Source organism: Callithrix jacchus, chromosome 1 (assembly GCF_049354715.1).
Source record: "Callithrix jacchus isolate 240 chromosome 1, calJac240_pri, whole genome shotgun sequence".
NCBI classification, from domain to species: domain Eukaryota; kingdom Metazoa; phylum Chordata; class Mammalia; order Primates; family Cebidae; genus Callithrix; species Callithrix jacchus.
Genome location: NC_133502.1, coordinates 175,571,234 through 175,585,010, shown reverse-complemented (window position 1 = coordinate 175,585,010; position 13,777 = coordinate 175,571,234). Strand labels below are relative to the sequence as shown.

At 41.5% G+C, this 13,777-nt stretch overlaps 1 protein-coding gene across 50 annotated transcripts in view; it reads right to left on the bottom strand.

Moving 5' to 3' along the window:
• Positions 1–13,777, bottom strand: part of RALGPS1 (Ral GEF with PH domain and SH3 binding motif 1) — a 332,381-nt gene that overhangs the window by 264,663 nt on the left and 53,941 nt on the right. For 44 of the 50 annotated variants that reach the window (XM_054243919.2, XM_054243946.2, XM_078327741.1 and 41 more), the window contains one exon: positions 3,635–3,685. In XM_054243919.2, the coding sequence (XP_054099894.1) occupies positions 3,635–3,685 (51 nt within the window). Of the gene's footprint in view, positions 1–3,634; positions 3,686–6,064; positions 6,186–13,777 lie in introns of all 50 variants that reach the window. The other 6 variants (XM_078327788.1, XM_078327800.1, XM_078327846.1 and 3 more) reach the window with 2 other exon arrangements.

Below are 13,777 nucleotides of genomic sequence, written 5' to 3'. Positions count from 1 at the left end.
TCTTAGGTCAGAGGGCTAGGGAGTCAAGCAAGGACATGCAGGCAAGGGTCTGCATGGGCAAGGGTGCTGCCCACCACTCCATCACTGGAAGCTGCCCTCCAGGCAAGCACTAGACACTCAAGGACTTCCATGGCTGAGAGGGCTTTAGAAGTCTTTATGTTTAAATCTCCCCAACTCCTCCATCAATGCAAGTCTCCTTGACCACAGCCTCTGTGCATGCTAATCTCACTACCTGGAATGACTTCCAGGACCATCCCTAACAGCATCCAAAAGCATCCAGGTCTCACCATAACTCCTTACAGCCAGCTCAAAGCCTTTCCTATCTCCAAGGACAAGAATCATGTCCCTCAGGAACCTTCTTTTTTTGAGTTAACTACCCCCAGGCTCCTCATTAATAAGCACAGAGTTGGAAAACAGCATGATGGGAAAGCAGAAACCTGAGCCAGGCTGGAAAAACAACCAGCTAGAAAGTGGCTGATGCCTTCCAGGACAACCCCAGAAGTCCATGTCACCATATCTAACTCCAGTCAGCAACAATTCTCCAGTTGTAAAGGATCTGAACAGCCTAGGAAGGACTCATAAACTATATTACTTACACAACAGAGACCCAGTAAGATGGCTGTTTCCACATCAAAAGAGGTAAGAGCCCACTGTGTAGTGCAGGAATCAGGCTACACCTACATACAACAGGGGCTGAGAGCCTGAGCTCTAGGTTCAGGGCTCAGACAGGCCTGATTCAAGTCCTGGCTACAGGGTCCATGGTTAATATTCTTCTTATCTCTGTGGGCTTAATTAAGGGTAATGGTAGTAACTAGGTAAGAAAATATCTAAAATTGCTACTAGTCTTACAATCACTACATCCCTGGTTCTCATCCAACTGGGAACCCACTAGGGTGCCCAGTCGAAAGCAGATTCCTGAGTCCCACTCTAAACCTAAGCATTTAGAATCTCTAAGGATGAAGCTTAGGCATTTGTAATTTTTTTAAAATAATTACCAAGTGGATTCTGATACACAGCTGGGGTTGAAAGTAACACTGGTTCACAAGTTTCCTGATTTCCTTGGAGCCCAGGTCACTCACAGCACCCATCTTACTCTCAGATGCTGGCCTCTGATTACTTATAATTATACTTTATTCATGCCCTTCCAACCCTGGGGTGGTCCAGCCACAACATGGCAAGCATCCTCAAGAGGAAAATTTTCAGTTTTTAGCCTGCTAACAATAATAACATCAGCAAAAAAGCTGGGGCAGCTCCCAGGGTCCTTCCTTTGACCACAGTTTTGACAATGAGAAACACTCTTCCATTTTTAGCTAACATGTTATAGACCCAAAATGTTCAAGTTTGGGGTTTCTCCAGATACCTCAAAGCAGCTAGTTCTGAATCCTCACTCTGCCTCAGAACTACCTGGGAAACTTTTAGAAAACAGGGCTGATTAGGTGTCAGACCCCCACCAAGAGATTCAGGTTCAGATTTAATGGTCTGTGGGGTAGTGGTGGGGGAGGGGGCTCTGGGTACCACCATGTTTCCAAGACTGTCCAGGTGATTCTGATGTGCAGTCATGATTAAGAACCACTGCTACAAGCTACAGTCTTTAAAATAAAACATTTCCACTTTAATGTCTTGTCACAACTTGAACTAAGATATGTGTTGATGAAGTACCTTCCAAACTGCAGTGCCCTGGGGAAAAGTCTTGGTCTGGCCTTAGCTATGCTTCTGAAGAGGAAGGAGCCCCCAACCTGCTTCCATCCTTCCAGCAGCCTGGGCAGTGATCCCAGTCTCCTGGGCACATGCAGGTTCAGGGCTCATGGCAGGTGGGCTGCCCTCCTTGATGTTTGAATGAAGAATAAAGCCCTAAATGTCTAAACCGCTCCAGATCAGAGCTAAGAAGAGAACATAATCAGAAATAGCCTCAGCTGAACTAAGGCAACCATCACACACCTATTCCACCAAAAGGCTCCAAGAGGTAGTGATTTAGTGATTTGATGTTGTTTTTAACTAGAAAGAATGGATCATACCACATTATAACAAAACAGAAAAAGAATGGAAGTTAGCCAATTAAGAAAAAAGCAAACAAAGCAGTGCTCCCCAACCCTAATGAACATAACACACACAGACACAAGCATGCACATAGACACACACACACACACACACACACACAAAATGCAGTAATACAAATAACTGCCACGTCTTCACATACATGCTGAACAAAACTAGTGGCACTAGTTTTCTCCTAATTTTTAGTAGACTAGGTGCTAGCTCTCAGAAGGCTTGAACACTCTGACTTTGTGTTAAGATATGCTCTTTTTCAAAGCCTTAACAGTCACAGTTCTGTAAGAAGAAAGACATTAAGAGTATTCTGGAATTCACCATAGCTGCAGCACTTTTTGACCTATCTCCCCAACCACACTCCACTCCTCTGAGGTCTGAACCTCACTCACAAGGCTGGGTCCCTAAGTGTTTGCCCATGTTGACCGCATACTCTTGGCCTTAGGTGACTGGATCAGCACTAGACACATGACTATACTGACCAGGACTGAAATCTGCTAGTCTTAGTCTGGGATAGTGACTTAAATGGAGATCATGTAAACGTGGGCCCTTTGGAAAGGCCAAATCAGGTCAAATCAGACAAGAAAGCAGGAGACAGAAGGAGAGGGAGAAGCAGAGCAGGAAGCAGGGACTGCTTGTGTCCTGGTAGCTCTCTAGGCTACCTGAACTCACCCCCATGAATTCTGTAAAGAGTCCCTTTATCCTTGTAATAAATTCCTCTTCAGTCTATTCAGCTGCCTTTGTTCTGAAGCAGTCTCTCGCTCTTTTGCCCAGGCTAGAGTGCAACAGCTCAATCGTGGCTCACTGCAACCTCCACCTCCCAGGTTCAAGCAATTCTCCTGCCTCCCTATTCAGTTACTTTGAAATGCATTTTGTTAACCTGATCTCGCGCACGCGCGCGCACACACACACACACACACCCCTGGGTAATAATCAAAACCTTGTTATCAATTGCCAAACATTTCCAGGAATTCTTTTTAAGATCAAAATCAACTTCTTATTCTTTATTGACTATACTGTTTCTAAACATGTACATATGCTTTTTTTTTTAAAACTCACTATGTTGCTCAGGCTGGTCTCAAACCCCTGGCCTCAAGCAATCCTCCCACCTAAGCCTCCCAAAGTGCTGGGATTACAGGCGGGAGCCACCACACCTGACCAATGTAAATATGTACAATTACATTGTATATTATGTATATGCTGTTAATGTAAATATGTATATTTTTGCTATGGCAAATGGTTCCGAAAACAGAAACAAGGCAACCACAAGAATTTGGGATCAAAAAACAGAAAACTTTCTAGAAAAATGTTCCCTCACATCATTTCTTGAAAGTGAACATTTTCAGCAGGAGCAGCCTGGGAAAAGGAATGAGGGTTTTAAGACCTGACTCTCAGGCATGGAGGCCTGTGGATATCAACTGCTTCCAGCCCTGCCAGAGTAGGCCAAACAGAAGACAGTCTCTGGAAAATCCAAATACTGGGCTCAAAAAAATGAGCACCATCAAGAATAGAATGGGGTTTAAATTGATAACATGCATTGCTGCCCACCCACAGCATTAATAGAAGAGTAGGAAAACAAAGTACAGACCTCCGGCTGGATAGCTTTAAACACAGGTATATCCATTAATGTAATCTGGCTCTGCAACAAAAGAGAATCAATGTTAGAAAATACTATACATCATCAAAGATAACTGTCATGTTACTTTATACAGTAATACATATTCATAAAAGTTATTATTTGGGATAAAAAACAAGATCGAATAGAGCAAAAAATTGGATACATTTCTGAACTGCCTCTCCCATCCCTTCCCTCTTCATAAATCTTGATCCACACCCTTCTTTCTTGAATGTGAGATGAACTTTCAATTTAGGAATTGATAAAAGTTGGAGGGTGGGCCTGGGACTAAAAGGAACAGTTTTATTTGGCAATTCTTGTACTATTGAATTTTTATTTCAAGCATGAACTACTTTTATAATTTTTTAAAGTTGTAGAAACAATATTTAAAATTAGAATGTTAAACAGAAACACTACTTATTACTATAAATTAAGTTACTTTTAAAGTTGTGGCTTATAGAAATTATATTTTTCTTTTGAAGTCATTTATACTGCCCCAAAATTATATGGTAGAGTGCTATTCAAGAGGCACCCAGAGACCAGTGAGGGACCACAAACTGTTTATTCCACCAGCCCACAATGAGAGAAGTACAGAAGCTGAGAGCAAGCATTTGGAACTTTTTGTGACATGACGATGACATTTCTATTATATATATATAAATATATACACACACACACACACACACACATACACATATATATACACATATATATATTTTTTAAGTAACAGTACTCAAATTATTGAAAATGGAAAAATCTAGTCTTTCACCACAGCCAGCTTAAGGGGCAGTAATGTGATCAGCAGAGAAAACACACATCAGGTTAAAACGCTCACCCATCATAAGAATGTCATCTGGTCAGGCACGGTGGCTCAAGCCTGTAATCCCAGCACTTTGGGAGGCTGAGGCGGGTGGATCACGAGGTCAAGAGATCGAGACCATCCTGGTCAACATGGTGAAACCCCGTCTCTACTAAAAATACAAAAAGTTAGCTGGGCATGGTGGCGCGTGCCTGTAATCCCAGCTACTCAGGAGGCTGAGGCAGGAGAACTGCCTGAACCCAGGAGGTGGAGGTTGCAGTGAGCCGAGATCGCACCACTGCACTCCAACCTGGGTAACAAGAGCAAAACTCCGTCTCAAGAAAAAAAAAAAAAAAAAAAGAATGTCATCTGAGCCAGGTGTGGTGGCTCACACCTGTAATCCCAACATTCTGGGAGACCGAGGTGGGCAGATCACAAGGTCAGGAGTTCGAGACCAGCCTGACCAATATGGTGAAACCCCGTCTCTACTAAAAATACAAAAATTAGCAGGGTGTGGTGGTACATGCCTACAATCCCAACTACTCAGAAGGCTGAGGCAGGAGAATCACTTGAACCCGGGAAGCGGGGGTTGCAGTGAGCCAAGATAGTGCCATTGCACTTCAACCTGGGCAACAGAGCAAGACTCTGTCTCAAAAATTAAAAAATAAAAAAACTTCATCTGGTGACAGTAAGAGGAAGCATCATGCTGACCATTTTTCAGACCAAGGCATGAAATGAACTGACTTGACATGATCCACCTACTTCCTGTCACATGTCAGATGTCAGTTAAGAGATTCCTCTGTGACACATCAGGGAAAAGAGCGCTGAAGGCCTTTGGATGCCTTTAATGTGAGAAGATACCCTGTCGACTGAACACAGGCTATCCAGGATGACATGACACAGGGAACAAATGGGCTCTGGAATCTACAGGGCTTGGGTGTGTGTCTGGACGCTGTCACTTCATGGCAATGTTCTCTTTGACACACAACCTCTCTCAGTCAGGTACCACATCTAGAAAATTATGACAATAATCCCTGTCTTATAGGATCTTGGTGAAAATTCAAGAAAAGAGGTGGAGTTCCTGGCACCTGACAGATGCTCAATAAATACATGAGAGTGTATGTATGTGTATGTATCTAAGTGTGTGTGTGTGTGTTTGTGTGTGAGACTGTGTAACAGTGTCAGTGTAAGTGTGTAAATGTGTGTATTTGAGGGTATGTGAAGGTGTGTGCATGTGTGTGGAAGTTTGAGAGTATGTGTGTCTGTGTGTCAGTCAAAACGGAAGCCACACAAATGGGTTCATGTACTGGCATGTGAACTTATGGTTCCTGACCAGTACATAAGCTAGGAAATAAGGGACCACTAATTTAGTTGAATATCCATGCACTGAGGTTGCTCTAGAGAACATGTTTAAAAGGCTGCTACATTGAGCCAATAAAAACCCTTGTATTAAGACATATTGGAGAAAAATGGCAATACACAGAGTGTGCCACCTGTGACTACAATCCAGGGCTAGATGAAGTGTGGTCAGCTCTTGGCACAATTCAAAGCTGGTCCAAGGTCACTGGGTTTCTGAGGAGCATGGAATACAAGCCAAAGCATACCATCCTCAGGCGGAGTGGAGAGTAAAATGTGCAGCTGGCTTCAGTGCCTCTCTGTCCTCTCCCAGGAGCTAGTGTTCCTCACGCAAACAGGGGTGAAATGCTGCCACTAATGGAAGCCTGGCTGAGAGATGGTAGAGAGCATGAGGAATAAGGAAGCACTGGAGCAGAATCTGAGCTCTTCTGCCTCTGGGTTCCACCCAACACCCCTTGACGTCAAGGGGACTCTTGACGTCAGCATAACGTAACTGGCCCCCATAATCTGGGTGTTGAGTTAGTAAGCCCTGAAGGTCTATAGGTCTGTTTGGCCTAGAGCTACAGGGCTCAGAGCTATGTCCTGGGCAGTGCAAACAGACTGGCATTTCTTCTGCCAGACCCATCAAGATTGTTAGCCAAGTGCTTCTCATATTTGGATTAAGTCTGCCATCCTGGGGAACAGAAAGGCCTTGTAAAGACAGGAGATTTGAACTGAAAGCTCAGAGGGCCTTGGAAATCTCCCCTGCAGTTCAAGTTAACACCCTAACTGTAAGAACCGGCAGGATGTTTGCAATGTCATTTAGGAAAAGAACCAAAAGTCTGCTAATGTGAAAATGAGAAAACTTCCTTTCCATCCTGCCATCAGTTCTAGGGTTTGCTACTGAATTTCCAGATGATTTATTAAAGCAGTGACCTTACATTTCATATTTTTGGATGGTCCAAGTTTCAAATATTCTGCTTTCTGCTCAGACTATAAGTCAGAAAATGTGTTCAGACATTTTATTCAAAACAAACAATAGAGGTCACCAGACTTAGACTAGCTAGTGCGAAATACATGAGGTTTCAGAAGACTCTCTCCTATTTCTATCCTTTCAACTCTGACCAAAGAAGATACAGTGTCTAGAGCAGGGGTAGTTTGATACAAGATACTTATATAGATCATCAGATTATCAATTTCATGCCATTTTACTACAAAGTCAAACACATGTTAAAGAGGTTGCTGATGAGTAATCCTTCCCTGGAAGTTCGAACCCTCAAGAGTACTCAGTTTTACTAAAAAGGTGGGTGGGGAGTATGGGTATGAGGGAGTGGTAAGAGGTGAGGTCAGGTCCTGTCACACTTCATAGCCAGCTCTTGGGACCACCCTCAGGAGAGGTACCCTGGTTTCTTGGAGAGAAAGGCATTTTCTAGGGATATGTTACAACCTCAACAGAAACATGAGACAAGGAGCCTCCCACTCTTGTTTCCAAGCAGCAAATCTGGCCAGTAGTGGGGCTGAAGAACACACATGAATAAGTCTCTTAATGGACTATCCTCATTTTGAGAAATAAAGCCCTAACATAGGATGTCCAGTCACGCTAGTCACCTGGCAATGGCTTCCTTAATCCTAGTCCCTTCTCCCATCTCCTCCTTCCTCCTAGTCCAGGGCCTTCTAAAAATCCAGGCTGTTAAGGGAATTGCCTGATCTCCAAACATTTCTGCAGAGATGAATACCCCAGGGTGGAGGGATCTACTGGAGCACTTCACAGTGTGGCTCTAACACAACAGTGTTATTATGTGGATAAATGAAAGCTACTTGGTTAGCCAAAAAGGAAAAAAAAATTTTTTTTTGCATGTAGTATTTCTCCTAACAGTGGCTGACTAAATCCTCTCTTCCAAGCCATACTTAGCCTTAGTGCAAGGATCTTCCAGACCCCAAATAAACAAACAAAAAATGTTGTTGGCTTTACCTGATTCCACCAAAGCAGGCCAAGAGTGTTCACAGAACAAAGAGTAATCAGCTCCAAAGAGCTCTCCTGCTTTGACTCATAGAACCACAGAAAGCCCGATCTGGCAATTTAGAACTGAGTCAGGGGATGGGCCTATGAACTGTTCTGTTCATTAATCTAGCAGTAACTTATTTAAAGCTTTTTTAACTTTTTTTTTTTTTTTTTTTTAGACGGAGTTTCACTCATGTTACCCAGGCTGGAGTGCAATGGCGCGATCTCGGCTCACAGCAACCTCCGTCTCCTGGGTTCAGGCAATTCTCCTGCCTGAGCCACCTGAGTAGCTGGGATTACAGGTGTGAGCCACCATGCCCAGCTAATTTTTTGTATTTTTAGTAGAGACGGGGTTTCACCATGTTGACCAGGATGTTCTTGATCTGTTAACCTTGTGATCCACCCGCCTCGGCCTCCCAAAGTGCTGGGATTACAGGCGTGAGCCACCACGCCCAGCCAACTTTTTTATTTAAAGAAAATGTCAAACCAGGCTGGCTCAGTGGTTCATCCCTGTAATCCCAGCACTTTGGGAGGCCAAGGCAGGCAGATCACTTGAGGTCAGGAGTTCAAGACCAGCCCATCAACATGGTGAAATCTTGTCTCTAATATATAAAAATTAGCCACGTTTGGTGGTGCATACCTGTAATCCCAGCTACTCAGGAGGCTGAGGCAGGAGAATAGCTTGAACCTGGGAGGCAGAGATTGCAGTGAGCTGAAATTGTGCCACTGCACTCCAGCCTGGGAGTGAGTGAGATTCTGTCTCAAAAAAAAAAAAAAAAAAAGTCAAATCTACAAAAAAAAGTCACAAAGACAAATACTATATGTCTCCATTTACATGAGGTAACTAGAAGAGTAAAAATCATGGGGACAGAAAGTAGAATGGCAGTCGCTGGAAGTTGGGAAGAAGAGTCAGGAGTTGTTTAACTGATAGAGTTTCCATTTTGCAAGACCAAAACAGTTCTGGAGATTGGTTGCATAGCACTGTGAATGTACTTAACACTACTGAACTGTACACTGAAAAATAGTTAAGATAGTAAATTTTATATTATGTATATTTTACCACAATCAAAACTAAAAAAAAGAGCCACCCCAAAAGTTCTTCAATGTGCCTTGTTCCAATCAGAAGCCTCTCTTTCACCAAAAGTAACCATTATCCTTTCTTCAAGTTTTTAAAATAATTTAATCACTTAAGTATATACACCTACACATCACAGGGTAGTCCTATCCACTTTTTAAAAAAATTGGTTAAGTGCTATCTATCTATCTATATATCTTAGAGATAGGGTCTTACTGTGTTGTCCAGGCTTGAGTGCAGTGGTGTGATCATAGCTAGTGAGCTAACCTCAAACTTCTGGGTTCAAGTGATCCTCCTGCCTCAACCTCCTGAGAAGCTAAAACTAGAGGTATAAGCCACCATGCCCAGCTAACTTTTTTTTTGTAGACATGGAGTCTAGCTCTGTTGCCCAGGTTGATCTCTAACTCTTGCCTCAAATAGTCCTTCCATGACCACCTCCCAAAGTGCTGGGATTACAGATGTAAGCCACCATGCCCAACCTGATACATACTTTTTAAATCTCTTTTAATCTACAAATATTCTCTCCATCCCTTTATATTCCTTGTAATACATCTACTGAAGAATCCAAACCATTTGACCTACGCAGCTCTCCACACTTACGGAGCAGGTCAATTCTTTGGTGTGTCTGCACATTAGTAGCTGGACCCACGGACTTCAGACACAGGTTCATCCCTTTAGTAAGATTATAGGTGGTGGCGAACTGCTTCATCAGGAGGCACACAATGGCTCTCCTTTTGTAATGTTAGTGACTATTGATGTTCACTGCTTAGATATTTTCATTCACTGGGGTTACAAAATGATCATATTCCAATTCTATCATTTCTTTTCTTTTTATTAACTGACTAATTTAACAGACACTTTCCCTTATCTACTGTTTGGTTATCCAGTGTAGTTAGTTCAAAAGCCAAAGGCAGGACAAATGCTTGATTCTTTCCTCACATTTGTCAGTTTTTAAGATGATAAATTGCCCCTATTATCATCCAAAGGTGACCCAAATTTTTGTATATGTTCTATGTTCCCTCATTTAAATTATTTGCAATTATTATCCTTTTGAAGCCCAAATTGTGCCATGATGGAATAATGGGAGCTGCTTCTAGCAAGCACCTGAGTCCTTTTGCCATGAACCCTCCTATTCCTTGACAGCTTCCTCACTGGGCACTGGGAAGATGAACCAGGCTCATCTTGAACATGTCCTTTCCCAGACTTGGAATCAACCAGTTCTCTGGAAGCCCTGGGTTCCTTTAGCAAGAAATGCTGTTTCAAGACCACAATGCAGAACTCATATTAATATTTCCAATTCAAATTCAGGACATTTTTAAGCTTACTTAACCTCTTCTGTATTATATCTGTATCTCCTTTCTTCTATTTTGAAAATATTGGTCTTAAGGACACAGTATACTAGGATTGCAGCATCCCCTGAGTTTTCATTTACTTTCTCCTACATTACACACACAACAATCTCAGAATAACAATACTAATGCTATCACCAGCAGTATCATTACTGAAAAAATTTATGAAATTTTTGTATATGTTCTATGTTCCCTCATTTTAAAAAAGTTTATACTATGTATGAACAGTCATATTATATCTACCATCTACATTATATCTACATTCATTACAAACTATATCCTCTATCTTTAACCCTCATTGTCTTAATTCCACAAGTAATTGCATTTTTACTGCTCTCTCCTGTCTTTATAGTGATGTTTCGCTAATTATGTTCATTATCTAAGACTCATTCTCTAATAGATTCCTCAGGAAGGGCTCAGGGAAATAATATTCTGAGGTCTTGCATGTTCACAACAGTTTGTTTGTGTCCTTTATACTTTAAAGTCAGTTTGCTGGATATATTATAAATTCTTTGGCTCACTTTTTTATTTCCTTATTTGATTATGTAGTTCAACTTCCTTTTGGCAAAAATGTGTTTCTGTCGAAAAGATTGCTGGTAATCTAATAATTTCCTATATATGTCATTTAATGTTTTTGCCTAAATATCGAAATGATTTTTTTCCTTTAAACCCAGTAGTTTGCAAAAAATATGTCTTTAGTATTGACCATTTGGAGTTGACATTCTCAGCTTCATGGTGTGCTCTTTCCGTATGCAATTTCAAATCTTTTTTTTTAATTTCATGAACATTTTCCTAAACTTTAGTTTTAATTATTTGTGAAGTTCCCTTACCTTTTTGTTCCCTTTCAGGAATTCCTATTATATGTATGTTGGATCTTCTTTGCCTATCATGAATATTTGTCACTTTTCCTCAAAGTCTTATTCTTTCTTCACTTATTTTCATGTGAAAAAGTTTTTTCCTTAAGGTATTTTCTGTTATGTTTATGTGTTCCTGTGTTCTTTCTAGTTCAATCTTCATTTCCAAAAGAATTTTTATTTTTATTTTACTTATTTTATTTTACTTTAGGTTCTAGGGTATGTGTGTGGGTCATGCAGGGTTGTTGCACAGCTGCATACTATATCCGGAATTTCTCCCCATGTAATCCCTCCCCACCCACCCCACCCCCCACTGACCCTCCCCTAGCCCCCAGCAACTGCCCCCAGTGTGTGATGCTCCTCTCCCTGAGTCCACGTATTCTCATTGTTCAACACCCACTTATGAGTAAGAATATACGTTGCTTGGTTTTCTGTTCTTGTGTCAGTTTGCTAAGAATGATGGTTTCCACATTCATCCAAGTCCCTACAAAGGACATGGCCTCATCGTTTTTTATGGCTGCACAGTATTCCATGGTGTATATGTACCACATTTTCTTTGTCCAGTTTATCATTGGTGAGCTTTTGGGTTGGTTCCAGGTCTTTGCTATTGTACACAGGGCTGCAATGAACATACGTGTACATGTGTCTTTATAATATAACGATTTCTAGTTCTTTGGGTATATACCCAGTAATGGGATTGCTGGGTCAAATGGAATTTCTGTTTCTAGATACTTGAGAAATCGCCACACTGTTTTCCACAATGGTTGACTAATTTACACTCCCACCAACTGTGTAAGAGTGTTCCTATTTTTCCACCTCCTCTCTAGCATCTGTTATCTCCAGATTTTTTAATGATCACCATTCTAACTGGTGTGAGATGGTATCTCAATGTGGTTTTGATTTGCATTTCTCTAATGACCAGTGATGATGAGCATTTTTTTCATATGTTCCTTTCCTAAGTTCTGTCATCCCATTTCTGAGATTTTTCTTATTTCTGATTTATGTTCTTTATGCATGCTCTTAATATCTCTTAGCTCATTTTAAAATAAATAGTTACAGGTTTTATCTGTTTTGTGGCATGCCTTTCTGGCATGTTTTCGTTGTCTATAGGGATTCTGGTGTCTTTTTTTAATAATAACTTTGAATGAGATTTGACAGCAATAATTTCCTGTTGCTTATTTTTATGCAAAATTAGTTTTCCTGAGCTTTTAGAGAGCAATATGGTTCAGAGTACCTTTTTGAACTTCACACAGCTCTGTTTTAGGTTGCTTTCATGTAGTGTTCAACACCATGGCCACTATTTCTTGAGATTTCACAACACACACACACACACAGCTGCTTTTGCCACAACTATCTCTGTCCTTGTCATTTTAATTCTACTCCATACTGACTTTCTTAGGTATGCAGCATCATTCTAGAAGGGACCCCTAGATGGCTTGTTTCAAGAAATCATAATGGCTATTCCACAGATCCCTTCTACTCACCATTATTTAGATAGTCGAACTCCCTGCCAATTTCAGCTGCTATTCCCACCCTGACTCACTGAACTTTCCAGCAAATGTACCTGTTGGCAGCTTTGGGGTTCTCCTATTCCCAAGTCTATCAAATACCCCAGTGCTTATTCTGCTTTCTCTTCTATAGATGCTGATACTCTGAAGATCTTATAGATGTTGGTGGTATATCTTCAACCACTTCTATTTTGGGGGTGATGGGGATAATCTGTCACCCAGGTTTACTATAATTTTGTTCATGAGTTTTAGGGTTTGTGATCTAGTTGTTACGAATGTTCAAAGTGGGGCAGAGGGGGAACATGGATTAAGAGAGAATTTAAAAAATATGCTACTGCCACCACCATCTTCCCAGAATCTTTAAATAATTCTTTCAGTGGGTTTTTATGTCTGGGTTTTTTCTTTCTTTCACTAGACAGGAAACTAAAATGCCAGTTGGTCTGATTCAATTCTAACACCTAAGCACTCCAGTGCTTTCCCAGAGGCCAAAGACTCCAGAGACCTGGTTTCTCATGTAAGCTAAAGACACACTAGCTCCAGCAGGGACAGCCAAAGTTTTAGCACTACATTCCCAAAGTATTCACTAACCTTCCCTGTAGTCTTCCCAGCCCAGAAAGGTGGCCTGAAGCAAGCCAAGCAATACCCTATGGCTGAGGCTAGAAAACCCAGCCCCAAGTCTCACCAAGGAGTACTGTTAAGCAGTGGTTTTCTATGATGCAGTCTAACTCTCTGCCATGCCACAGGGTAAACAGCTATAAAGGGATTTTTAAGCCTCATTGCTGCTTCTTTCCTTTTGCGCAGCTAAAAAACATGACTCTTAGAAGTACAAGTAAACATACATAAATAGAACACAGAAGTTGGGCCATCAGCCTGCAAGATTGATGAAGTCTTCTAAAGGAGAGGCAATACAGCTTTGTGGCTAAGAGTGCAGACTCTAGTGTTATACTATCCAACATAGTAGCCACTACCTACATGTGGCTACTGAGCATTTGAAATGTTGTTCGCACTACCAAGTGTAAAATACCCATTAGAGTCAGGTACAATGGCACAAGCCTATAGTCCCAGCTATTCGGGAGGCTTAGGCAGGAAGATGGCTTGAATGCAGGAGTTCAAGGCACTGCAGTGTGTTATAACTGCACCTGTGAATAGCCACTGTACAGTGGCCTGGGTGACATAGTGACTTGTCTCTTACAC